Here is a 25,829-nt window from a genome sequence, read left to right as displayed (position 1 = left end):
GGACTCGCCAATGGACCAGAAGTTATTTGGAAATGTGAGAGGACAAACCACACAGAGATGGAGAGAGCATGCAAACTCCATACAAATACTGACCGTGCCATCTTACAGTGACATGTGCCATGTCAAAGGTATTGTTTGTCTTTCTTACCACTGAAGACACCTCCGCTGAGCTCCTCACGGTGCCACAGTTAAGTGGCACCTGCATGTTCATTGCTGGCCAATCTCATAACGTAGAGTAGGGTTGTCACCTGGTTTGGTACATGCGACCCAGGAAGCTTCACCCCAGCACTGCTGGCATCACACTGTCAAGCATGTCAAGCATGAAGAAAATGGTGAGGGCCTGGGCACAGGCTTCCAGAAGCATTCCACACTACCAATGTTAGCTGGCAGTGCCCACCCAGCTCAAAACTGCCCAAGACACAAGCCAAGATGTACAAGCCCCCCAGACCACCTACTCCACTCACAGGTTGTGTAGCATGGAAGGCAAAGCATACCTGGACCACCAGTCACATGGGTCATGTCACCCTCCACCACAGCTTTTTATTTTATATAGCGCCTTTGCCCAGAACTGGTTCACTTTGTTCACTGGCATGCTCATTGTGTCCCCACAGGCTCAAAAGGCGCTATATAGACCCTCCACCTGTCTTCTAAAGCATGGCACACACCTGAATGAAAACCCAACCTGCATAGGGTAGTTGAGGGAGCATGAAAAGGTGAAAAGCTTTGGGACGCTGGGAGCCCCCCGGGCACAGGCAGCTTTTAGACATAAGCCAATAATTACACACAAGGCTGGGTGTCTCTTCATCTTCGTCTTCCTTTCCCACCTTAATGGTGCTGAGAGGTCCTGGAAGTTAAAGGATTATAGCGGAATTCCTGGCTTCAGTGAGCCGGTGGGCCGCAGGTCAGGGGGGTCCCTGGGCAGACAGATCAGGAGGCCTGCCCACCTTTTAGCAGGCCTTAGTGGGATTTAGTCTTGGAAAGGTGATCTGTGCCATTATCTGCTAGCACCCCCCCCCAAACCCCCCAGCCAGGTAGAGGAGGAAAAAAGGGCGCAAAGACCCCTGAGGCGATGGACAAGCCCCTGTGGATGGTCTCCAAGCATCTTCACATTATGGCACATCGGTGGACCACCAGCCTGGCCACTTAGTTGAGGGTGGTCTGGGCCAATCTTGTCAGGGAGGACATCTGATGGGGTCAGCGCCAGCTGTCACCCCCTGCTGGTTTCCCCTGAGTACACGTACAGGTGATTTTCAGCCGACTGCATTTTCTCAGACATGCTGAGGGGATTCATTCCATAATTCGGGGTCCACACCAAGAAGGCAGTGGCTGCCTGGATGGGATGGTCGCCATCATCTGGTCAGCATGGCAGCCTCGACTTTGGATGGAGGACAGAAGGCCGAACTCCGCAATGCAGTCCCAGCCCTTGTATCTGGACTGAGGTGCCAAAGAACTGGATGGCACCTCGTGTATAGTGGGCATCGGCCAGACAGTGGCCCCCTGCTGTGTGATAAATGGTGGGCTTTCAATGACTTGGCAAAGGTTAAGCAGCAGAGTGAATTTATAGTGTCAGCTCATCTTCAGGTGACACACCGGTCACTGAACCCGCACAGCTGGGGGACATCCCAGCAGCATCCCACCACCATTCCCTCACAGGACACCCAAACATCTGCAGGTGTGAATGGTGGCTGGACGTGCAGCGGGACAGTGGGGGGCTGGCGTCCCACCTCGTCCAGATTTTTTAAAGGACAAGGATGCTTGTCTATAGCGATTTTCTAGTAATGCAATTTGAACAGCAGCAGGCAGAATTGGGGTCACACGGAGTGGGCACAGAGCAGCCGAGGAGCTGAGAAGACAGCTCTGTACTTCTATATAGCGCCTTTCTGTATACTTGTAGAAATATGGAAGTGTGCAGTGGCTGGCTGAATGACATGCTCGGTGCCCCACACAGTGGCACTGGCCGGTGACTTTGCCAGCATACTCACAGCTCTATATAGCGCCTTTCAATAGTGCTCATCACTATAATTGCTTCCATTTCTGTGACATGTTCACTGAGTGACAAAATGACTCACTTGGAGTCCCCCAGAGTGACATTGGCCTGGACTTTGCTGGCACAGTGACAGTTTTATATAGCACCTTTCCATAGTAATCACACTTCAAGGCATTTCACTTTTGCTACAGTGTATGTAGAAATGTGGAAAAGTGTCACTCAATGTCCCCCAAAGTGGCAATGGCAGGCATCAGTTTTATATAGCGCCTTTCCGCAGTGATTTGTACAACATCTCACAGGACTTTCAAAGTCCCGCAGAGTGCCATTCGTGGTGGCTTTATGGGCCTAGTGGTGACATTATATAGTGCCTTTCTATTGTGATCACCACTTCACATCCACACTACAGCTGTCTCCAGATTTTAACAACATGAACACCAGCTGCCCAAACGCCAAGTGGCAGGGGCAGGGTCTGTGCCAGCAGTCCCTTTTACAGTATATAGTGCCTTTCCCTCCAGGAGTTATTGCCACGCTGTGCACTCTGGCAGCTCATGGGAGTCCCATGGGGGGTCAAAGGTGAGCAGCTGCCTCAGTGGGCCGCACCGTGACATGGGAATAACAAAAGAAGGACGAATTTGGGAAACGGGGAGAGTGAAGCCTGCTCTGGGATTTGGGTCTGGGCTGGAGAAGAAATTATATAGGGGAGGGATAACGGGGGGCATCAGGGGGCATCAGGGAGTGGGACAACAGCAGAAAACAAATAGAAAGAGGCAACGGGGTGGGGGGGGTGCAAATCCTATTGGAAAAGAATAAAAAATAACGACTGGGAGAGAGTCAGGATTGTGAACCCGGAAGAAAGCTCTCATTAGCAGATGGAATAAAACCATCGAGATTAGGACACTGGGAATAAAGACAGAGGACTGGGAATGGGAGCCGAGAATGCAAAGGGAAATAAAAAGAGAAAGACGAAGAAGAGCGGAGCGGAGCGGAGAGGTGCAGTAAAGCCGGCATTAGGAGGCTCCCTGATTAAAGCTCGTCCGGGATTAGCGGCGAGATGAAGCGGCTCCTGGGATTAGGGAGCTGAGATTCTGGAGAATTGGCTTGGAAATAAATCTGTCATTAGGAGGAGAAGCCGAGCTTTAATTATTATGGGATGGGAACGGCGGCAGCGGAAATCAAGACTCGGTGGCCACTGAGCTGAGCTGACTGGCACCTGTGTGTCACAAAGTCCTGAAAGAGGAGGAGCGGGCAGAGCCACTGGCTCACCATTCAAGGGACTCGGGTTCAAGATGGCATCGTCTCCGTGTCCGCGTGGCCTCCTCTCACGTTCTGAAGACGTGCAGGGTGGTGACTGGCCAGTGTGAACTGCTGTGCCCGCCGATGGACTGGCATTCTGTAAGAATAAAGGGTGAAAGGGGGCCTGCAGTGCCCACCATGTGAAGTGAGAGGCTGCTGGTTTACTGCTCCCTACTGACTGTCAAAGGCCCAAGAGAGTCGGTTGGTTTGCCAGGGCTCATCATACGGGTACGGACTCAGCCTGCAAAGTGACTACAGAAAGGCGCTATATAAGTGTACAGCATCACTGGTTGAGCCCGAGTGTAGTGCCCCTGTAGAAAGGCGCTATATAAATACACAGCATGGTAAATTGAGCCTGACATCACCAGCCAGTGCCAGTGCCAGTGCCAGTGCAGCTGTGGAGAGCGTCACCTCCAGAAAGGCGTTATATAAAGCCACAGCATCACAAGACCAGTCCTACTCTGTGCCCAGTGCAGCTGGCACCTTCCCGCTTAGTGCTCAGCACGCTTTGTGATTCCCGCTGGTCACACTCCAGTGTCACATCTCGGCCCCTCTTTACCTGCCAGTTGTCCCCCAATGCCCTTGGGCTCCACTCCTTCCTGTCACAAAGGGCGCAGGATGAGGCGGGTGCTCCTCAGTCCCTGGTCATCGGGTCAGATTCCAGGTAAATTGAGTCGTTGTCATTGTCAGGACACTCCGGTGTTGTCCTCCCCCTAGGAAGCGTGAAATGGCCAAGGCGACTATCTTGTCATCTCGTCTTTAAAGACTGGTGGGTCGCTGCTGATAAGATCCCACCCCCTGGGGCTACGACGGCGATGAACACCCTGATGACACGACAGATAAGTGCTGAGCCATCTGCGCCGCTCCAGGCACAGGCCACCACCTGCTGGGCCACCTCGCTGTGCCAAGCTCACGCACCTTTTATACCTGGCTGTCTGTCACACTGACACATATGAAAGGCCACCTCCTATATAACAGCACATCGTCATGGCCATCCACGAATGATGGCACCAGAGAGTGGAGGCATGTGGCACGTGAACTGGCACAGGCAGGTAAGAATGTCACATGTGACAATAAGGACATTATAAACCAACTTTGTAGTGATATTCACAGCTGTCTATTATATAGCGCCTTTCCCATCTGTCACTCATACAGTATTGGCACCGTTCTACCTGTTCATCTTTATATAGCGCCTTCTTATCTATCGTATTGTGTCCTTTCTGCCAGTCTGTCACTGGGCAGTGTGCTGGGCAGGAGTGACACGCTGCGTGTTGTTTGGCACACGAGTCTGCCCGTCCTCTGTACGTGTGACAAACAGGCAGCCATGAGCCTCTCAAAGCTATCAGTTATATTGCCTTTCTGTCCATCCACTGATGAGGTGTTGTGCGATGATCAGAAGTGGCCGTACCCCTCGTGCCCACATCGGTCACAGACCTTTCTAGATGTTTGCACCATCCCTGCCTCTCGTGTCTTTTTCACTGCAAGAAGTGGGCATCAATGCCCCCGTTGTTTTGACGGCACCCGTCTCAAGCAGAAGCTCACCAGGTGTGGCTTGGACCCCCCCGTGTCCAGATGCTGTTAGTTTGGGGGGAAGTCGGGGTGGAGGAGTGATACCATTGATGCCATTGATGCCATTGATGTTGTGGTGCTGCAGCTTGGGGGGTTCAGCTGTGGTGCACCACACAAGGAGTTCATTCTGAAGCCCACTAACAGAGTCAAATCAGAAACCCTCCAAATTTGTGCTGGCACACTGGGGACGTCACACAGGTGATTTCTGGAAACCGTAATGGGAACACAAAATGGCAGCAGCCGCAGATAAACAAGATGGCGGCCAAGCAGAGCAAAAACATCTCAATAAAAAATCATTAAACGTCCGCCCAGCGAGAATCCGCACAAACAAATGAAGAACGAGAAGCCGACGGGCAAAACATCTGGAAACTAAAGCAGAAATAAATGTAATGGCGTCCACAGCGTAACACGCATAGCCAATCAAATACTGCTGCTGCGGTGATGTCATCAGGTGAGGTCACGCCCCCTAGAAACACACCACCACATCATAGCAACTAACCGCACAAAAACGCCAAAGGACTTTGTGATTTACACGCCACCAGCCTGCAGAGCTGCCCTGGCATTTGTCATGCGTGGGTGCCAGTCCTGTGGGTTTTTTATGTTCTGCTTTTAGTGGGTGGAGCCCCAGGGGCGGGGCAGTCCTGACATCACTACCCTGTGGCCCCTCCCCCTATCGCAGTCCTTCAGTTCAAGGAGCCGCCGGCGCCGCCATTGTTGTTTCTACTGGTGTCGCAGTCCTCTCTTTCTCTCTTTCTCTCTTTCTCTCTTTCTTTTTCTTTTCACTTTGTCTCCCGATCTCCAGTTTCTGGCCTGTGTTTTGGACTTTGTGCCCGTTTGTGGCGACTCCTTTGTGCCTCTTTTTGCTCTTCACATCTTTGGTTGGTTATTAAGTCTGCCCTTTCTTAGAGATTGCGGTTTGTCCTTTTAGTACACAAGCCGGGGGTTTACGGTCCTCCTTCCTCTTGGGGCCGACACTTGTGGTTGTTTTGCCAGCTCCATAGTTTGAAGCCTGCAGGTGGACTTGGGGGTCTGGCTGTGTCACCACTGAAGATCCTGGCCAGCCTGAGCAGCGCTCGTTGGGGGCTCCCACTGCATTTCATAACGGTAACAGATGAGCCTGATGTCTGCCCCGTTATGCGCCAGTCACCCTTAATGGTGACCCACGACTGGCTAGCCTGGTGTTTCCGGTATTTTCCACAATGCCACCTGTTATGTTGAAGAACGTGTGGGACGCACACACAGTCAATAAATGAAGGCCCACCAAGAGCCGGAGCCCCCTGGTGTGGCTGCCCGCTGCTGTCGTCCATCTTTACGAGAAGCTGCCGGCCTTCGGTTTTGATTACATGGCCTGCCAGTGTGCAGTCATACCATATAGCGCCTGGCACTGCGGATCCTCTAGTGCCGGCCATTTGACGGACACACCGGACCGCCGCTCTCAGGGCCGGTCGATTAGTGAACATTAGGAGCAAACACGGTGACGGCTCTCAAACGCTCGTGGTGTCACATGAACACGGTACAAAAGGGCGCTGTTTGAAACCCGAGAACACATTCCACTTTACAATAAAAGACCTGGCTGCCCATTCAAGTTGGTAATCCGGGCACAATCCGCCAAGGGGAGAGCGTGCATTACACACACGGACAACAAGAAAGACGGCATTTCAGGGCATCAAACGCCTCCGCAGCGCGGATTAGTCGGGTAGTCTGGGCAGAGGGATCAGGTCAGTGTGGCGAGCACCCAGGCAGGGCCGGACAGACAGACAGACAGACGGGCATGCCGGACCTCACAGAGGCCCATCATGGAGGGGACAATAGTGATCAGGATTGTGCTTCACACTGCCACACGTCACAGAAAGATGGGGGGGACAACACGAGGACAGGTCAGTCACCACATGGGCTGTCTCAGAGCCGGCCAGCACAGATGGCACATGTGACAAAAGCAAATGGACGAACTGTGAAGAGTTTAAGAAGATGAAGGGGTATGATCAGCATCGGGCACAGGATTTTAGGGGGGCACACACTGTGACATCACCAACGTTACTCGTTTTCATGTAAAACAATATGCCTGAAGTCACAGGTGGCAGTAAAGCAGGTCACATGGGTACTCGTGGCTGTGCAGTAAGACCACCACTGTGCCATTTAACTCGAGACGTGATCTCTGCATACTGCAGTTGTGGCACATGCAGGCCAAGATGGGCATCACGGAACAGGCACAGCCAATGAAGGCCCCACTGAGGTCAAGAACACATCATCACGCCAGTTTCAACGGTCCAGTGCCAGTGGGATGCCCTAATGGAGTCAAGGGACACAAAAGGACCCTAAGGAGGATAACCCAGAAATGGCAACACTTTAGGGCAAACAGGCCAGGAGGTCTCATCCCTCACACAGGTGCCACGTAAAAGCGAGGCAAAGATCATAGATTGCATGGACCACCAGGTGGCGCTCTAGCCTGGCGACTCTGGAACGTGTGACCCCCCGAGTGACGTCTTCTACTGGAGGGCTGACAGACGCGACTCTCCAGTATGTGCCAGCCTCGCCCTTCTTACCAGTTCATGATGTCTTCCATGCAGGTTCTTCTTGGCCCTCCTCTTCCTCTTCTTCCATCCATTCTCCCCTCTAAAGTCACTGCTCACATTAGACTGTCCTTTGCCGTACCCACTCTCCTCTTTCATTTGTCGCTTTCTGTGCCCCGTTGCCCAGAAGCGTTTACCCTGGCATGGTTCACACAGTCCAGGGGGTCCCTGCCATAGCAAAGAACCAAGGAAACTCGACGCTTCAGTTTTCTCTTTTTTGGCTTCTCCTCTCGTCAGGTCCTCCCGTTTCCTTTGCCTTCATCTCTTGATGGCATCGGCCACCACTTCTACTCCAGAGCTTGTCTTAATGGCAAATTTCTTGACCCACCGTTACGTTTGTCTTCTTTGTCTTCTTTCGGTTCAGCGCCACGCCAGGCCGATATCCTGCATTTAATAACGGAGTGTCACTCGAGCTTCATTACCAGATTTAAAATCTAAACTGGACGGCAAGCGTGGGCTGGTGGTCCGGTGAGGAAGCTTCAAGATCTCTTACCTGCTCGGGAAGCCATGCCACAGAATAGGAAGGTGGGACCAGGCGGGTGCCAGCTCTGTGATGGAGATGCTGGCATCCTGGAGGGGCTCTGTTAAAGACCTGTGCCCGGTTGGGGGGTCAGTAGAGTGGACAGGGAGTATAAGCTCCCCCAACATGATAGGTGGTAGCATCCTTGGGCTTCAGGGCCCCTGCAGGGAATGCTGGGATTTGTAGTCCCTTAGGGCAGCCTTGTTGGTTGCTGTGGGGATTTTCCACCCGTACTTCCTGGGACTTCCACACGACCCAGAAGAACCTCCAACGGGCCGCGTCCTGGCACTGGACGTACCCCAGGGAGTCGCTCTGCCTCGCCTCAGGGAGTCGGAGTTGGCAGGCGGCGGACGAAGCTCACCTAGAAGAGTGGAGGGAGAGGAAGAAGGAGAGGAAGAAGAAGGAACTGTGCCCGTGGAGGTGTTCTGCTAAAATAACCCTCTTTATTGAACCCGGGATTTGTGTGGGTGCTTTAGTGCCCGCGGGCTCAGTGGCGCCCCCTAAAGGCAGAGAACCTGGACGTGCTGGGATAGGCGAGCTCAGCTGGTCCTTAGAAAATCAGCAAAAGATAAGAACGAGACTCCAGAGTGGAATAAGACGCCATTTACAGTGAGGCTCGGGTACTGGAAGTTATTTTTATTTTCTTTAAGAAGGGCAAATCTAATATGAGTGACACAGAAATGAGCAACAGGAAGCTGAAAACCAAACTGTCATTGTGCAGGGCATCTCCGTCACGTCCGACTCCATCCTTTTACCCGCCGTCGAGGGCGTCGTGACGCTTACAGCAAGTGGCCGAGTTGCCCACCGAGGACACCAGTCCGCCTCTCAGGTGGTCTCCTACCCTCTCTAACGGTGAAAACGAGACAGCGTGCCAGAAACCGATAGAAAACCGCGTGGGGCGGAGCTACAAACTATGAGGGGACAAAGCAGGGCGGGTGAAGTGGGCAGCGCTAAAGCCGAGCAGAGCACATCCTCGGATCGCGGGTTTGGCAGACGTTACCGAGCGGCGATCCGTGTGCAGCTCACCTCGTCACGAAGACCCCGAGCCTCGAGTGCGTTGGACATTCCCGACACACCAGCAGCGCACAAAGGATGCACACGTCGTTTGGTCATAAAGCTACGCGACAGCACAGTCAGAGTCAAGTGCACAGATAACACGAAGGCAGCCGTCCACGCGCGACAGGCGCCCACCCGCCCTTAGACGGTGAGGGAGATGAAGCTGTTGTATCTCTGGATGTTCCTCTTCAGGATTTCCGAGCACGGGCCGAGCACCCGCTCAAAGCGCGGCCGGTCCAGCTTCACGCACTTCAGGGGGCCCCGTGCCACCACCGTCGCCGCCCGGGGTCTGTTCAGCAGTAAGGCGATCTCACCTGCAAGACATCAAGACGGGCATTAGTGCCACGGCAAGCTGGCAAAATACTCCAAAAACACTCAATTCGGGGTTACTCCCGATAAGTGCCCGGATACAGCGCCACGTTTTGTGACGGCGCATCAACGGGGGGCACTGGAAGCGAGATTAACGACTGCACGGGACACCACAAAGGCTGGGGGGGGAGCTTTGAGGGGCATCACTGCAGGTCCGTCCAGCAACCAGCGTGACCAGGTCAGGTCACCTCATTAAAACTCCTGACTTCTGAAGTCTGTACCACCGGGCACCACACGGGCACACACACAGGCCCCTCAAAATGGCACCAGATATCATCATCATCATCATCACACCCAACATGAACATCTACTGACCAAAGTAGTCTGATGGTCCAAGTCTGCCGACCTCCACGTACTCCTCGTTATCTGACCGGCGCTGCAGCACAGACGCGGTGCCCTGTGGGAGAGACAAAGCAGGAGAGAGTTAGTGGGGGCACAGCTCTGCCTCCTCCCGTTCTCATGTCCGCTTGAGGAACAAAATCCACAGCCAAGGCCTGAAGATGGCAGCCGCGGCCGAACCCCATCGGTGCCAGAGGGGCTGCAGAAATGAAACCCGAAGAGACTTTACGGGTTCTGAATCCAACACTCGCTGTGTCAGGGGAGCCCACCACTGCTCGGTGTATTTCCACTTTGATTCTTGTGTTGGTTGCTCTGGAGTTATTCGTTTCTGTGTTTTCAGGTGATTTCTGCGACGCTTATTTCTTATCTCATGTTAATGAAAAATATGCTCCGGTAATAAAGAAACTGCCCGTCTATTACAGTATATAGCGCCTTATCTACCATATAGCGCCAAGTACATCCTGCTGTCTCAAGTTCTGAGCATTTAAATGCTCAGCCAGGCCCTGCACTATGTGGGGTGGAGCCACAGGGGGCGGGGCCACACTTGTATCATGGCAGCTGGCTCCTCCCCCTGTCTTCCTACAGAGGTCAGAGTCAGAAGGTGCCAGCGGTGGGAGGTTCACTGGGCGCTGTTGGGGTTTTGGGAGTTTGGATTCTAATTATCGGACTTCATTATCGGGGGCATGCGGGGTCTCGAGAGCTTGCCGACTGTAATCAGTTAGTCCAGTAAAAGGCGTCACTCTGCTTCACTTTCATTGCATCCATAATGGCTAATGTGGTACGTCACCCTATTGTTATATGACTTGTTAGCTTTGGGTGGGCTTGTTAGGTTAAATGCCCCCCTTTGTCTCATTTTTGCCCCTCTTTCTGGTTTGCTTCTTCATTATTTCAATAAATTCTTTATTTACAAAAACACTTTGTTTCTCATTGACCCCCCAGAAGGCCAGAGGTTTTACGGCTCCTCTCCCTTGACGGCCATTTCTGTGTATTTTGAATTTTTAAAGCCAGCGTCCCACTTCTGGGTCTGTGTAGGCCACGGCCTGCCAGTAGTAGTTGGGGGGGCTGGCCATTTCTTGGGTGGTCCTGGGATGATTTGTGTCTTTTTAGAAGCCTCAGGGCACTTCAGCCTCAACAGTATCCTGCACATGTCTGGACGACACCCTGAAGTGGACCCCCATAGTCACAGGGGGTCCGCACACCCCACCGCCACTCTGGACTTTTCAACTTACCTAACAAGCACACCTTTACAACGTGAAGGGAAAGCAGGGAAGCAGCGACACAAACTACAACCCGAGAATAAACGGGTTGGCAGAGACCGCAGAGCATCGACGCCACAACGGGAGACAAAACCCGCCGTCAAAAAGCCCGAGGGAAAAGGTGACGATTAAGGAACTGAAAAAGGAAGAGGAGGAGGAGGAGGAAGTGATTTCCAGGGAGGACCCTTCTCCCCTGTCACTTGTGTTATGACCTTCGAGGACACGCCACTAACAATCAACGCAGTGGCCCTGATGACAGAATCTCCAAAATGGCGGGCAGCTTGAAAACCAAAATGGCGGCGAAACAATCCAAGAAACTGATTGGCCTTCAAAACAAAGGAGAAATGTCACCAACCGATATCAGAATCAGCTTCAGTGACACAAACAAAACAAAATGAGCGTCAGATTAGCAGAAAAAAAAACAAGGAGTCTAACTCTACCTGGCAGTGCCCGCCTGGTGCAGACAGGGACAAGACTGGCACTGAACTCGGGTCTCCTGGAGGTTTGAGGCAGCAGCCCCCCGGCAGACTACAGAGCAGGACATCTCTGAAACATCCTGGCAGACGTGTGTGTGTGTGTGTATTGGCACCAACAGGCCGAAAGCTCAGGCAGAGCCCACATATTTGTGCCATCCATTCAGTTTTTTCTGTAACTCACACAATCTGGCAGTTCATAGTCGGGTGCCAAGAAAACGCCTCCCGCTAAAAGAACAAAGTTAAGTATGAAAAGCAGGAATACCTAAGCAGGGAAAAAGCGAAGATCGGCCAATGAACCCAACAGGCTGGCAGTTTTGCCAATACTGCTGAGTGCTTGTAAAGATCAGTCAGGTTCAGCATTCCGAGAGCGGCGGGCGCGTTCCATCGTCACTCTTATCAGTCCGGCGTGATAAGAACGGCAAGTGCTGGGCTTCAGGGTCTGCCGTTATGAAACTTCACTTATCTGCCATCTTCTTGACATCTCAATCCGCTCCTTTTATCTGCCATACTGGCGAACCCTTTCCACGCTACTGTAACTGCACCTGCGCCCTCTGGCAAAACAAGTCTGTGGTGAGTTGGCACCCCAGGGTGGAGTGAAGGGCATCTCTGACATGGCACTGTTTGGGTGTACCAGCTGCCGTTACCGGTGATATGTTAAAGGCCAGATGATCATTGTGTCCCCAAGATCGGGGGGCTGCTGAGTGGCACCTTCACTGCACTACAGGATGTTACTGAACAAACCCACTTGGGGTGTGTGGCAGTCCGAAAGTCGACTGTAAATGCGCCCTGATGCCCGATCGAAATCAGCTGATGGGCAGGTAGATTGGTCAAGTGGCCCACCTTAGGTGACACTGGGTGACACGCGTTCTTGTAAAGCTCCTGGGGGTGTCGTCGTTCTCCTCACGCTTGCCCACATGCAGCCCCTGCCAATGGAATAACAGGTAGAGCTTGAAAGTGAGATGAAAGATGGCACGGCGGGGTCACTGGGAAAGTCCCTGCACCGCTCTGGAAGCGAACTTCCCGAGTCTCCCCTCCAGTCAATCTGCTGAGGCAGGCATTGTGGTTTTGGTCTGTTCTTATGCCAAAGGGCTGGTGGGAAGGGTGGGGGGGCAAACCCCGGCCTGCACAGACGCACTTGGACCCCCCGACGTCACCACTATCAAAAATGGACGTCCCGGAGAGCAGAATCAGAGAGTCGGGGGGCCTGGCAGGAGTTCACCGCTGACAAAGGTGACAGCAAACTAAGAGGACTCAAAGGGGACCTGCTGCTGTTTGAAGGCCCCTCTCAGCGCTCGCCCCTGTCAACGCCCGCCCCTCTTGCCCCTCTCGCCCCTCTCGTCTCGTCTCGTTCCAAGCCAGCTGTTTGCTGAGAGCGAAGCTTTAAAAGGCAAATCAAAGAAAACCAAATGGCAGGTGCACACGCAAGACAACACACTCCCTCCATGAGCTCACCGCTTCAGTTCAGCCCTGCTGGGAAAGGAAAGAAAAGCCGCAGCGGTGTACTGGTGGGATGGGCATGGGCAGAAAACGGGCAACGCGGCCCAAATCCGCTTGGCACCTGACACCTGCTTTAGTACCGCGCCACGAGCCCGGGTCTAGACTATGTATGTGTGCGCGGATGTATGTGTGCGCGGACACACGGACACACACACACGCACACACACACACACTGACACTGACACACACACACTCACTGACCGACACACACACAAATACTGACAGACACACACGCACACACATCAACAGACACACACGCACACACACACACACTCTGGCCGCAGGACCCCTTCAGCGCCGTGCTGCTGCCGCTGCGCTGGCTCATAAACAGACCCCAAGTCAAACACGAGGGGGGCTCCTGGCCTGGTAAGACCCGCGCTGGCACAGTTTCAGGAAACAAATTCCATCACCTGCAGCTGTTTACAGAGGCCGTGTCACGTAGCGAGCAGAGCCTTCGGCGTGTGTGTCAGTGTGTGTCGGTGTGTGTCGGTGTGTGTGTGCGCGTACCCGACGGTTACTGGACACCCTGCCGTGAAGACGTATCTAGGCGCTGGCACCAACACGCTTTACACGCGTGACAGACATGTTAAGAGCGTGTGGTCCCGGACCCCCCGATTCGAGCAGAGCGCCGGAGCTCAGTGATAACGGGGATTGAAGTACGCCGCACGGCACCCTGGGCAGCTCCGATCAGGCCACTTCCTGGGAATTCCAAGGTTCGTGACGCTCGTTTCGGTTGTCCTCGGAGTCGTTGGTGACCTCGAGTCTCTGACCCTCTCGTTTCTGTGCTTTGGAGCTCACGTTGGTATTCTAATGAACAAACACGAGAAGGAGACAAACAACCAGCACCGACCGCGAATGAACAAAGGAATAAAACAAAGAACGGGCACCCTGCATAGCCCCCCCCCAATTAAGAAAGGAGGGCCGCTGGACAACGAGCTGACCACTGGGCCAGAAACAAAGAGGTTAAAGGTCAGAGTGAACAAAACCAAACAAAATAAACCAGACTTCCGTGTCACCAGCCACCCATCTCCGTACCAGCTGGGCAGCCACTTCTGAGTACTAGAGCCGCATATCCCGAGTGCCAGGAGACTTCCACACAAGCTTGGCATCTTCCAACGGGGAAGGAAATACGAGTGCAGAGCAGGAAGGTCGGGGTGACGGGGAATGGAGGAAAGGGGGGTTACGTTATACGACTTCACCAGCCATCCCCAGTCGCAGACTCCTTAGTGCCACCCTGACCGCCAGTCGTGTCCCCAGAGACTCCCGCTCATCCCATAGGGGTGGTCTCTGTGTGTGTGAGGGGCGACAACCAATGGGCATCCAAGCCAAAGCACAACACATCAAAAGCAGTGACGGGGCACAAGGAAGGCATTTGGACCACGAAAACGGAAGAGAGGCTCACCAGTCTGATGTGCCAAGACTGGTACCAGTAAAGCATTCGCAGAGCACAGGAGTGTGGAGCACATCACACTCTGGAGTCATGGGGGTCACATGGTCTGTCATGACATCCTCAGATGACAAGATGGACGACTGCAGCCGTCCCCTCCGATTACTAGTCATGTAACGCGCCCCCAGCTTTAAGAGCAAAGGACCACAAGACTGGCGACGGAAAGAAAACATACAGAGGGAGGAGACGGGCACCAGGAAACGGGCAGCAGGAGACAGCAGCCTGAACGTTCATGGAGGCCAAGCAAGCAGCCGGACTGAGAAACAGAAACCTTGAGCGCCAGCCGTCTTACCCGTGCATCGGGCGCTCGAGGCGTCGCTCGACAATAATGAGGTTTGTCAGGTTAAGATGGCGTCACCGTTCGTTTTGCTTATTACTGCAATCGTCTCCGTATGTCACATGACGGCCTGCGGTTTCAGGTGGGCGTCACTCAGCTGATGAACGGCCATCACACCTCGAGGTATAATTCAGACGTAAAGACACAGCAGCTGATAAAGCGTACAACTGCTCTGAGCTCTTCACGGGGTCCTCGAGTACGTGGCGCCCATCCCTACTGCCAGTTATGACATAACAGCTGATATGGTGGGCCGGGAACTCGCAAAACAAACGCACAACACTGACAACCACGGAGGAGCAACTCGGAATAAACATGGCGGCCTTGCCAAGGGGTGGCACAATGGAGCAATATGACACTCGTCCTAATCCTGAGACCACTGCACTCGCAGGCCGCTTTGTGGGGGGTCCCGCTCTGTTGAGATTCGCCCTCACGTCAGGGTGCTGCGGGGGGCTCCTTCTGGCCGCTGCCCTGTTAGCTGCGTCTGCTGCTCTTTAAGATGACCTGCACGTGGACTCGATTACATTTTTAACGTCATTGTCTTAAGCACAACACCGTGGTGTGCAGGTGTGAGGTAAGGTGGTTGGCATGCTGGCAAGAAAATTCTGCCAATCAGATCGGCTCTCTCTTCTCCCCTCTGCTGCTCTGCCAAACTGGAATTCTCTTCCTCCTCCGTCCTGCCTCGGCTTTAAAAGCAGGTTGGTCGTTTGTGGACGCAGGTCTGAAAGTGCCCACTGACAGACTGGCACCCTCAGCAGAGCTGGTCCCACCGCTGGCATAACCAGATAACTGGGTAAGTGGGTTAGAAGGGTGGACGGATTGGCAGATTTGAGTCAGATCAGGGCACAGATGTGTCACATGGCTACACTAATCCCAAAATAACTTTGCTATGCGCCGGGTCAGCTCAGGTCAGGTGAGGTCAGGTCGGGGGGCACGTACTGGTACAGCACATTGCTGCACCCACCACACGACGAAACAGCTTGAGGTCCTGGTTGGCAACCCCCCAGGCAGACACGCAGTCCAGTTCCACCCTCTGTCTGCCACAGCTAGGTGTCACATGGGGGTCCCCTTGGCCTGGTCTGACCACTGGGGTCCTCAACAATGAGGGTCACTCTCTGGTAAATGCGTCACATGACTGTAGTGCCATAACTGACGCCCCCTCTCAATGCAGGTCATGGGGAACTCCACTTGCAACACAAAGTCACACCAGTGGTACCCAAGGACCCTGTGAAGTGACACACATGAAGGAGTCCAGACTTCATCTCGGGTCACTGGAGAGCGTCCATGTCTCACTAAAAGGGGGCACCAGGACTCTAAAGACCCCTTTAAAGTGATGTCATGACTTCATAAGAAGAGTCACATGAATGTCACCACTGAGGTCAGTAAACCTCTCAACGAGGTTGACACTCAGAGAGACACACTGCTGTGCCCGAGGGGTCATTAAAGGCCTGGCTCTTTGTTTTTTATTCAGGACCCTCAAAAGCCCAGACACTCAGACCCCTCACTCAGTTTCTCGAGACCTCCATTGACTCTGTGAAGATCACAGCATCGTCAGCAAAGTCAAGATCAGTGAATCTCTCTTCACCAACAGATGCCCCCCAGCCGCCAGACCCCACCACCCTGCCCAACGCCCAGTCCATGTGATCACTGACCAGAGAAGGAGCAGAACACACTGCTGACGGACCCCAGAATCAACGGGGAAAAACACAGAGGGTCTGTCTCCACTCTGCACAGCACTCCCAGAGACAGTGTACAGGCCAGCCATGATATCCAGCAACCTTGAGGGTCCCGTGAAATCTCAGGAGGTCCCACCGGGCATGTCGATCAACTGAGTCGAACGCTTTAAGAAATCGACAAAGGCTGCAAAGAAACTCAGCTGATACTCGCGTTGGCTTTCCATGAGGACCCTCAGTGCCAGGATGTGGCTGATGATCGACGTAAAACCAGTCTGCTCCAGTCACTGGTAGGTGAGCACGGACCCCACTGAGGACAACCCTAGCACGTTGTTATGGGTGAAAGACCCCTAATTCCCTGTTCTTTGTAGCCCTAACTGCAACCACCCGCCCCTCGGACGATCACACTCGATTCTCTAAAGGGGGGACAGCCCTATCCCCCTTGGTGGGTCGTGAAGACAAAACCATGGAAACACGTCACCAACACTGGCTTAGCCCCCTTGGCAGAGACCTGCTCTCACTTTGACATTAATGCCCACCATTGTGACTCGGCACAAGATGTCCCTTCCATGCAGAGGTGATCTCCACTGAACTAACTCTAGGTCTCGTAAAGGCCGGTGGGCTTGCCCTGTGACGCGTCACATTAAAGGGTCCGCAGTCTTAGTCAGCGGACCCCTTGGCGTTTTAGATTTATAACTCATTTACGAGTTGTGTTTTCACGTTAACAGCTGATGAGGGTCCACAAAGTCCAATTCAATCCGCTGTGTGAAACGGAAACGCGAGTACACTGAGAGTGCACTGGGGCCCTGGGGGTCTCGTCAGAGGTGCTGACAGGCGGCACACAGACACACCTCCGACTTTCTAGGACAGGAAACGCGGGCGCTAATAACCTGCAGTGCTGGCACCACGACAAGAGGGTATGGATATCCAGACATTGTGCGCCTGCCACCGCGAGGCTAACTGGACCTCAAGCTTCACTGTCACCGACGAAACAAAAACACGAACAGACAAAGGGGGCAAACGCGCTGCGGCCAAGCCAACGGAATCCGTGACTGGAATCCAAGATAACAGCAGGCAGCGTCGGGAATGCCGGGCTAAGTTTAAAGTCAGAGAGAGCGCCAAAGCTGGAAATTCCACTTTCACCGAGCTTGGCACACTAAAGTGTAACCTCCTGCAGGTAAGGCAGACCCCCATAACTCAGAGGTGGGCCTCGCTCGCCCGCTCACCCCCTCTCTCCCTGTCTATCCAGACAACATCAATCTCCCTAATTAATAATTAATCACCTGGCGTTTCAGGGCAGATCAGCCGTGTGATAGCAGTGTGTGCCCAGGGCGGGTCACTCGGCTAATCCATCTGGAAACGTCGTCTCGCTCTTACTGCTTTAAAGTGGTCTGTGGGGTCCCGTCACGTAAAGCAGGAAGTCACTCCTGAACAAACAGAATGAGCAAAAAAATGTGGAGAACCAGGAAAGGCGGCGCATGGGCACATCACCTGGCGCAGAACGTCTGTTAGCAGAACCGAGGAGCTGAAAACGTGATGTGTGACCAGCGGGTCTCGAGGTCAACATCTAAACGAACATTCCATGGCACAGTGCAGCCGTGGATTAAACACGTGGGTGAGACGTCTGCAGCATGGCAGGTGGCACAAGGTGTGGTGGGCTTACAACGGATGAGCCACCGAGGTATCAAATTGACAGAGCACGAGACAGCAGGCCCCACCGGGATCAGCTGTGGGCCCACCGTTCAGGAATCACGACACAGCTGAGAGCTGCCAGGCCTGCACATGCTGGTGCCCAGGATGAAGCATCACCATCACCATCACCGCATTCGATAGTCGGAAGAGAACCTCAAGCTCACAAATTAGAGTTGGGAGAAACGTCAGAAGTGTTACAAAAGTGGCACTGTCACCCAGTCCAGACAACAGTGACCCTCCAACACCACCACCTGGCTCATCTGATGCCCATTAAGAGCTCACGATGCCAGCCTATGAACGACTCCACAAAGAGGTCGAGCTTTTAGTCACAGGGACCCAGAGCTGTCGGCCCTTTAGGTCAAAGTCCAATTCGGACAGATGGCGCCCCTCGGTGTCCATAGCAGGCAATCAGCACTATTAGACTTTGACAAACTCTCCCCCTCGTTGTCCGGCGCCAGCGCCCCTCTGTGTACAAACCGCAGAATTTACAGAGGGCACAATACAGATTTCCATACCGGACCAGATTAACAATGACCGCCACCAGTAATGTTAGCCAATGGCCCCCCCCCGCCTCGGGTGATGGGCACACAAACAGTATCATCAAACTGTGATGACCGGCGTGCCCCTAGTGTCTGAACTGTGTGCCTCTTGAGTTACTTAAATGGCACCCCCGTGCACTTTAACTTGTTTAAACTGCCCCCAGCAAAATGCCACCCCAGGCAGGTGCCCATGTCACCCACACCTAAACCCGTCACTGCCTATGGACTTACCTGCCTGCTTACTATAATAATGTTTATTTATATGGCACCTTTGCCACGCTTATCTATGAGAGATGCCCCTGAAATCTTTAGCCTGGCACACCCTGACTAGAGCTGCTCAATGTTTGTCAGTAATTTGTACAAAAATATCAGCATTACAGCAGCGGTGACCTGTCGCTATCCCTCCTCGACTCTGTCTCTCTTGTCAGTGCCAGGCTGTAACACTTGGTGCCACTCTCTACTGCCAAGATGTTTTCCTGTCCTCAGAAGACGCCAGAGACGCCTTGGAATCAACAGAGTGAAAGATTGTGTCACGTTACTAGGCGGCCAGCACAGACTTCTACTGGGGAAGGAGCAGCAGGGGGTGGGTGCTGGCCAGTTGGCGGAGGTCCGCACCAGCACTGTGGCGACTGTGGACCCCCAGCAGTTTGTTTCCTCTTGTTTTCCTCCCCTCCTAATTCATTAATGGACTGAAGGCGCTGCCCTCCGCTTATTATGTTAATCGGTTTCAAACGAGTTTGCTTTGCCGTCTGTCTAAACAAATCTGCGTCTTCACGTGAGCTCACCGTGTGGTTTGTCATTAAGTTTGCGTTTGACCCGTCACAGCGCTCAGTGGGGGGCGCTATATAAAACTGAGCTGAGCGATGGCCAAGTTCTGCTTTGAACACGCAGCAGTTTTAAAAGCACTAATGAAATAAAAATGTGTAACTTACGGAGACTGCCTTCAGGTAAGATGCTGTAGATGTACTCGGTCATCGTGGGGCAGGAGAAGTGAGGACTTGACTGGACGATGAAGACCTTGCAGCATAAACGAGGGTTTAGTCAATGAGGATGACGATGATGAAACTGATGGGCAGCTGCAAATGGCCAGCGTCAGAGGGGTAGCAGCTGATCGACTCCCTTCTGCTTCACGATGCCACACTCCCAAGGGTGGCACACTTGCCCCGCTTCCCAGAGCTGGCAGTGCCTATGCCCCCGTCTGAGCCACGTTCTGAACAGCCAAGACCACTTCACCGGTGGATCGCATGGGAAAAGAGAGGTCAGGCTTGAAATGTTCCCATCACTCCCTGCACGCCTGACTGACGTTAACAGGACTGTGCCATGGATCCGTCTGTTTTATGGACTCCCACCGGGGAAGTGTCGAGGGTGACCTGCCCATCAGCAGTGAAAAGGCACGCAGAACAGGCGGGCGCTGCTAGGAGATGAATGCCACATCACTCACCTCTGCACGGCTTCAGAATTTTTAACGTAAATTTCAAACCCCTGTAAGGCCCTCAAGCACGAGGGGATCATTTAGGATGTCAGGTGGCAATGCCAGTTACGAAAGTCCCCTTTTATCGTCTCCGCTGTGCATACATTAGGTTATTGGGAACGAATGTGCTCTTTTAACACGTATCTCTCGTTTTGTATCCTATTGCCCTCTTGAGAATGATTTCCGCCATGGGTACAAAAGGGATGGCATTGGCTCTAGTCTGGTCTGCATCAAGACAGGGAGAAAGAGCGCCCCCTGCTGGCTGGTTATGTAGGAGGCCATTGTAGGCCCGCCGATCGCCAGCTGTGTATTCTGACGTGTTTGCTGCGACGGGTTAAAAGGTTGGCAGAGACGACTCTCCTTACCCGAGACTGCGGGTTAAACTTCAAAACTCTTGTCTTTGAGATTCCTTCAAAATTCTCCTCTGCTGATTCCGGATGTTTGAGTTTTGACTCCCGTTTGGAGTTGTGCTCTCAGCTTTGTTAACCGTCTGCTCCTTCTCGTTGTCTTGTGGTGTGAAATGCGCCGTGATGAAGGGTGACCCCCACAAGCCCTACTCACTTGCTGACGACCCGCTGGAGCAGAACTGGGAGTCACGCCGGTGGGCGATCCTGGGGTCCGCCATGACAAGTTTAAAGTAAGGCTCATTAGTAACCTGAATAAACTGAAGGTGAGACGGCTGATGATATCTGCCAGTGTGAGTCTTTGCCTCACGACATGCCACCCCTCCCAGTGCCGGTGCCAGCCTGCTTAGTTTTGTGGGGCACTGTGTGACTGGCAGTAATAAATATGAAGGCTAACGTTACACCCTGACATTGGCACGACAGCTGAAATCTCAACAAAACCCCAATGAGGTGGGCGTTAACGGCTGAGTGCCCCTTTTTATTTCATGCTATTAGAACAATTTCATAAGCAGCCTTGAGGTTTGTGAAGGCGCACTGACAGTAATCGGGGGGGACCTGCTGTATTTGTGGAGATTAACGGCTCTAAACTTGAACTTTGTCTCGTTGAAGCCCCTTAATCCGGTTCAGGATTAGCGTTGGCCGTTCCCTTGGCAGGCAGCGATCGGTGCCAACTCACCGACAGAGCTAATTGGTCTCCCACCTTTCTTCATAGAATCGAATGGGACGCTAGTGCAGAATCGAAACAACAAGGGGGTCTCCTTACGGCACACGTCCAACAGGGTCTCTCTCACCTTCGATTTGCCGTTTTCATCGTCACTTACTTGTAGTCGCCCTTCATTTTACTTGGACTGTTATGGAGTCTCTGTGTGCGTCTCGCAGGTCTCTCCTGCTTCTTGTGTTTTGTGGGTGGATTCCCCAAGGGGCGGGGCCACCCGTCCATCATAGAAAAGGCCCGCCCCGGCCCCATAAAGGCTGCTGGGAGTTGGAGTCCAGGACGGCTGGTGGAGTTTGGTGCTGAGGTGTTTAGTGGCTCTGGATGCTTTTTTAAAGGTCACTTGTGACTTTTCAGGGTTCTCTCTCTGGTGAGACGGACTTCACGTTTTCTTTGGGGGGGCTTTTTGTCATCGGTTTGAATTTAAAAGCCTGGCCACCCTTCTGAGGCCCTGCAACGTTCTTTCAGCATGAAAGCGATTCCTGGATTTGAGGAAACTTAAGGGGAAGTGCATTTAAGATGGAGGCCAGGAAGCAGGTCTTTAGGCAGAGAGCAGTGGGACCCCGAAACCTGGAGGAGACACTGGGGTGGCTCAGCCTGGGGGTCTAATGAAGGGTCTCCTCTCGTTTGTTGGGTTTCTCGAAGCCCCCTGAGATCAGGCCGGCCTAGGGGGCCTTTTCGGAGGCCTCACTTGTGCTGTGCTGCTCGACCAACCCTAACAAACCCGAGTTCAAAGGTCGAGAGTTTTGATCTGCAGAGGGTTCAGCCGACTTATACACAGTGACGTGTGACGAACTGAGCGCGAGCACAAGGTCACGTGACCAGGAGCAGGCCATCGCATACATAATGAAAATTAAGACGGTGAAAAAAAACGATTAAGTACGACTCTAAAACTGAAATTAACGAATGCAAAGAAGTGTGTGTGTGTGACCACTGACTAAACGTGCGCTGAGACGCCAACAGCGCGACACTCCAATCCGGCCGCTCTGCTCGCTCAAATGCGCGTCTGTACTCCACAGGTGCGCGGTGGTCTGCCGTCGTGACAGGCGCTCTAAACTGAGGGGTCCGTTAGGCTGACCGATTGTGGAGCAGCAGAATTCAATCTTTGTACTTAAATCCTTCTGGAATCGGGGAGGGGGGCCCGGCAGCAGACATGGCCGCCCTCTTCATCGTCTGGGCTCCCGCACAGCCACAGAGGGCTTCTCCCTATTTTGGGAAATCCCACATGGGACAGTTGCCTGACCTTGGAAGCCAGCGGACACATTCCACATCTGCCTCGTCTGGGAACGTTTCACTCTGTGCTCCCATTGTGTGAAAGAGCGCAGTGGGAAAGTCGGCAGCGGAAAAAAGATCTGAAAATGAAATGTCTGCCCGAGCTCACGGGGAGACATCCAGAAATGAAATTATATGCTGGAGCAGAAATACGGCGCGCTGAAAGGACGCTCCTGTTTTTGGGTCTCGGCGGAGGGACGGCCTGACGCAGCTCGTTTCCTTCAGCCTCCTGGACGTGCCGCCGAGGGGAGAGACGGATAAACAAGGCGATGTCAACACGCGGGCGCCGTGTCAGCAGAATGTGCCTGAGCACACAAACTCCACGCGGGACTTGCCGGGACACATGAAGGCAGCAGCCTGGCCTGCAGGCAACTTGAAGAGCCGTGTGCTCCTGCGCCGCCCGGGGCCTGAAGGCAAAGCCGGGACACGGCAGCCGCTGCTACTCATACAGAGCAAAAAAGGGAAGACAAAGAGGAGGCTGGCAGCAGTGGCACAAAACGGGCACTAAAGGAGCTCTGCTGCTCTTTCAGGACCCACTCACCCAATTAGCACATCACAGACCACACCCCCTGAGATTACGTAACGAAAGGGGGGCTTTCAGATGACACCTACAGGTAGGAAACGGCAGCCTTCACCTCTGAAACGCCTCATGAGGGGGTCTCGGTGGCCGACATCCACACAGACGCACAACATCCAGAAGGCCAATAGGATCTTAGGTTATATGGCGCCTTTGGTGGGCCATCGCGCTTACCTTTAAATTACAGAACACATCCACCTTTGGCCCCCATGTTACAAAAATCTCGAGTGGTCTCCCCTCGACCTTCTCATGTACTCTGATATGGGGATGGATATTTGACAAGGATCCTGTTGTTATATTATGGACATTAAAGACCCATCAAAAACAAAACAAATCAAATGAATCAAATATTGAACAATTATTAGAAAAGTAAAGATGAAGAAATCCGACTCTGCGCCTGCTTGAACAAAAGATAAAAAGTACGACCACCGGTTAGCGGAAATCGGGCAAAAGCTGATCGGAATTGAAGATTTGTACCCGATGCAAAAGGTGGTTCACCGAAGTGAAAGTGAACTCCAGTTATCGTGTTTACACGCACACACTTACACACACTCACACACACACTTACACACACACACAGACACACACACTCACGCACACCCACACACATACACACTCACAGACACACACACACCCACACAGACACACACACAGTATCTGTGTGTGTGTGTGGGTGTGTGTGTGTCTGTGTCACACACAGTGTGTGTGTGTGTGTGTGTGTGTGTGTGTGTGTATCCGTGTGTGTGTGTGTGTGTGTGTGTGTGTGTGTGTGTGTGTGTGTGTGTGTGTGTGTGTGTGTGTGTGTGTGTGTGTGTGTGTGTGTGTGTGTGTGTGTGTGTGTGTGTGTGTGTGTGTTGTGTGTGTGTGTGTGTATGTGTGTGTGTGTGTGTGTGTGTGTGTGTGTGTGTGTGTGTGTGTGTGTGTGTGTGTGTGTGTGTGTGTGTGTGTGTTGTCTGTGTGTGTGTGAGTGTGTGTGTGGGTGTGTGTATGTGTGCCCTCCAGTGGGACCCTCCAATACCACAACTCATCAGTTGCTGTCGTAATGACCTGTTTAATGATCAGAAAGGTCAGAGCGGTGAATAAGGACTGAAATGTTTGGCTGACTTGGTTCGCAGGGCACAAAGCCGCACTGACGCTCGCGTCCCATTCAGTTCTAAAGACCTCTGCGTTGTGTTGAGTTGGTTATCCTCTCCCTTGAAATGGTATTTGGTACATTTAAGGTGTTCTGAGCCCAATAAAGCGCCTTTCACAGCCTCCAACCTGCATCACTTCATTCTCCATAGCCATTTTCTTACTGTAGACCATCTGCCCACCCAACCAGACAGATATGACTGACATTACATACCAGGATGAATCAGAAAGTACAGGCAATTTGAAAATGACACGGTAACCGCCATGGACAGAATCAAAAAAAAAAAAAAGAAGAGAGACATGCCGTCAAAAACAAAGTCAACGCTCCACGCCAACAGCAGCCGTCCTCACGCAGCGGCTGCGGCTTCAACGTCCTCCACACGCCCGGCCCACTTCAAGGGGGGCTCCACGCGGTCGCAGGTTCGCCTCTGATGACGAGGCAGACTGGCACTCAGAAGTTGGCGGCGCGATCCAAGAAGGGCCTCGGCCTGTGGGTGACGATGTGGCGAAGTGACAGGACATCTGCTCTCAGTCGCCCGCTTTTCCAGGCTGCACTGCCTTTGCCTTTTGGATTCTCTCCCTCGTTTCTGTCCAAACATCACATGCTACTTTTCACATGAATTATAAATCTTTTGGTTCATTTGATTTCTGGAAGCGGCAGGGGGACTCACTTGGGGGATTTCATGCCGTGACTAGCTTGGGAGTGCCAGGCGGTGTAACTGGCATAGGGCTCACGCCGAGCTGACAGGTAAAGCCAGCCTGCCAGGCTTTCAAGGAGCGCAGAGCACAAGTGAGGAGACTTCTGGGACGCATAGACTCTCTGGGGGCAAACGCAGAGTGAAGGATGACGGCTAAGCTGTGGCGGGCATGAGCACTAGCCCCCCGGTGAACCTCGAAAACGGACAGCAGAGGACAGGCTCGGGCACATTTGTGGCAGGTGAAACCTAAAGGTAGGAAACGTAAAGCAGGACGTGTCAGGACAGCAGGAAAGAACGGGCGCTAAAGGGGGTCCTGCTTCTCCATCAGGACTCACTAATCCAACGGGTGGGACGTCACAGGCCACACTCACCTGATTTTACATCTGCCAATAATAAAAGTGGGGGCTTGGGCAGATTTGTGGCTGGTGAACTCTAAAGGTAAGGTAGGAAATGTAAAGGATGACGTGTAGGAAACATCAACGTTCACAGCTGGAGACACAACGGAGGGTGTGGTGGTGGACTCCTCGGTGCCAACACGCAGATGGCGGGCATCAAGAAGGCTCATGGGCCGATGTGGAGCACTTTGGGCACGGCTGATCAATGCCTCCCACCTGTTAAACAGATGGCGGGCGCGCGTCTTGTGTCGATTTATCTGCTCTCAGAGCAGGGCGGAGTTTCAGTGCAGGCTGCCGAGCCCACTGGGTTTAATAATCCAATCACTTAACACCGTCCTAAGATGGGAGGTGTGGCCAATTCGCTTCTCCACGCCCCTCCTGAAGTGACTTTGTCCAAATCGCAAACAGAGAGGGAGCCACGGGCTGAGCGAGCACACGTTCATTTACACCTCGTCCTTGGGGTCTTTAGCTGGGCACCAAGTTATCCCTGGCAGGCCTTAAGAAGACCACTTGGAGCTTTAAACAAGGGAATTGATCAGAGTTGGGTGAGGG

At 53.1% G+C, this 25,829-nt stretch overlaps 1 protein-coding gene across 2 annotated transcripts in view; it reads right to left on the bottom strand.

The window, feature by feature from the left end:
* Positions 1 to 8,555: 8,555 nt before the first annotated feature.
* The window catches only part of prkar1b (protein kinase, cAMP-dependent, regulatory, type I, beta), a 99,225-nt gene continuing 81,951 nt past the window's right edge, over positions 8,556 to 25,829 (bottom strand). For both annotated transcript variants that reach the window (XM_039775550.1, XM_039775549.1), the window contains 2 exons: positions 9,680 to 9,761; positions 8,556 to 9,309 (listed from right to left, as the gene is read on the bottom strand). In XM_039775550.1, the coding sequence (XP_039631484.1) occupies positions 9,137 to 9,309; positions 9,680 to 9,761 (255 nt within the window). In that variant the 3' untranslated portion in view covers positions 8,556 to 9,136. The remainder of the gene's footprint in view (positions 9,310 to 9,679; positions 9,762 to 25,829) is intronic.

This window comes from Polypterus senegalus, chromosome 13 (genome assembly GCF_016835505.1).
Source record: "Polypterus senegalus isolate Bchr_013 chromosome 13, ASM1683550v1, whole genome shotgun sequence".
Classification (NCBI taxonomy): Eukaryota; Metazoa; Chordata; class Cladistia; order Polypteriformes; family Polypteridae; genus Polypterus; species Polypterus senegalus.
This window is presented reverse-complemented; position numbering and strand designations above follow the sequence as displayed.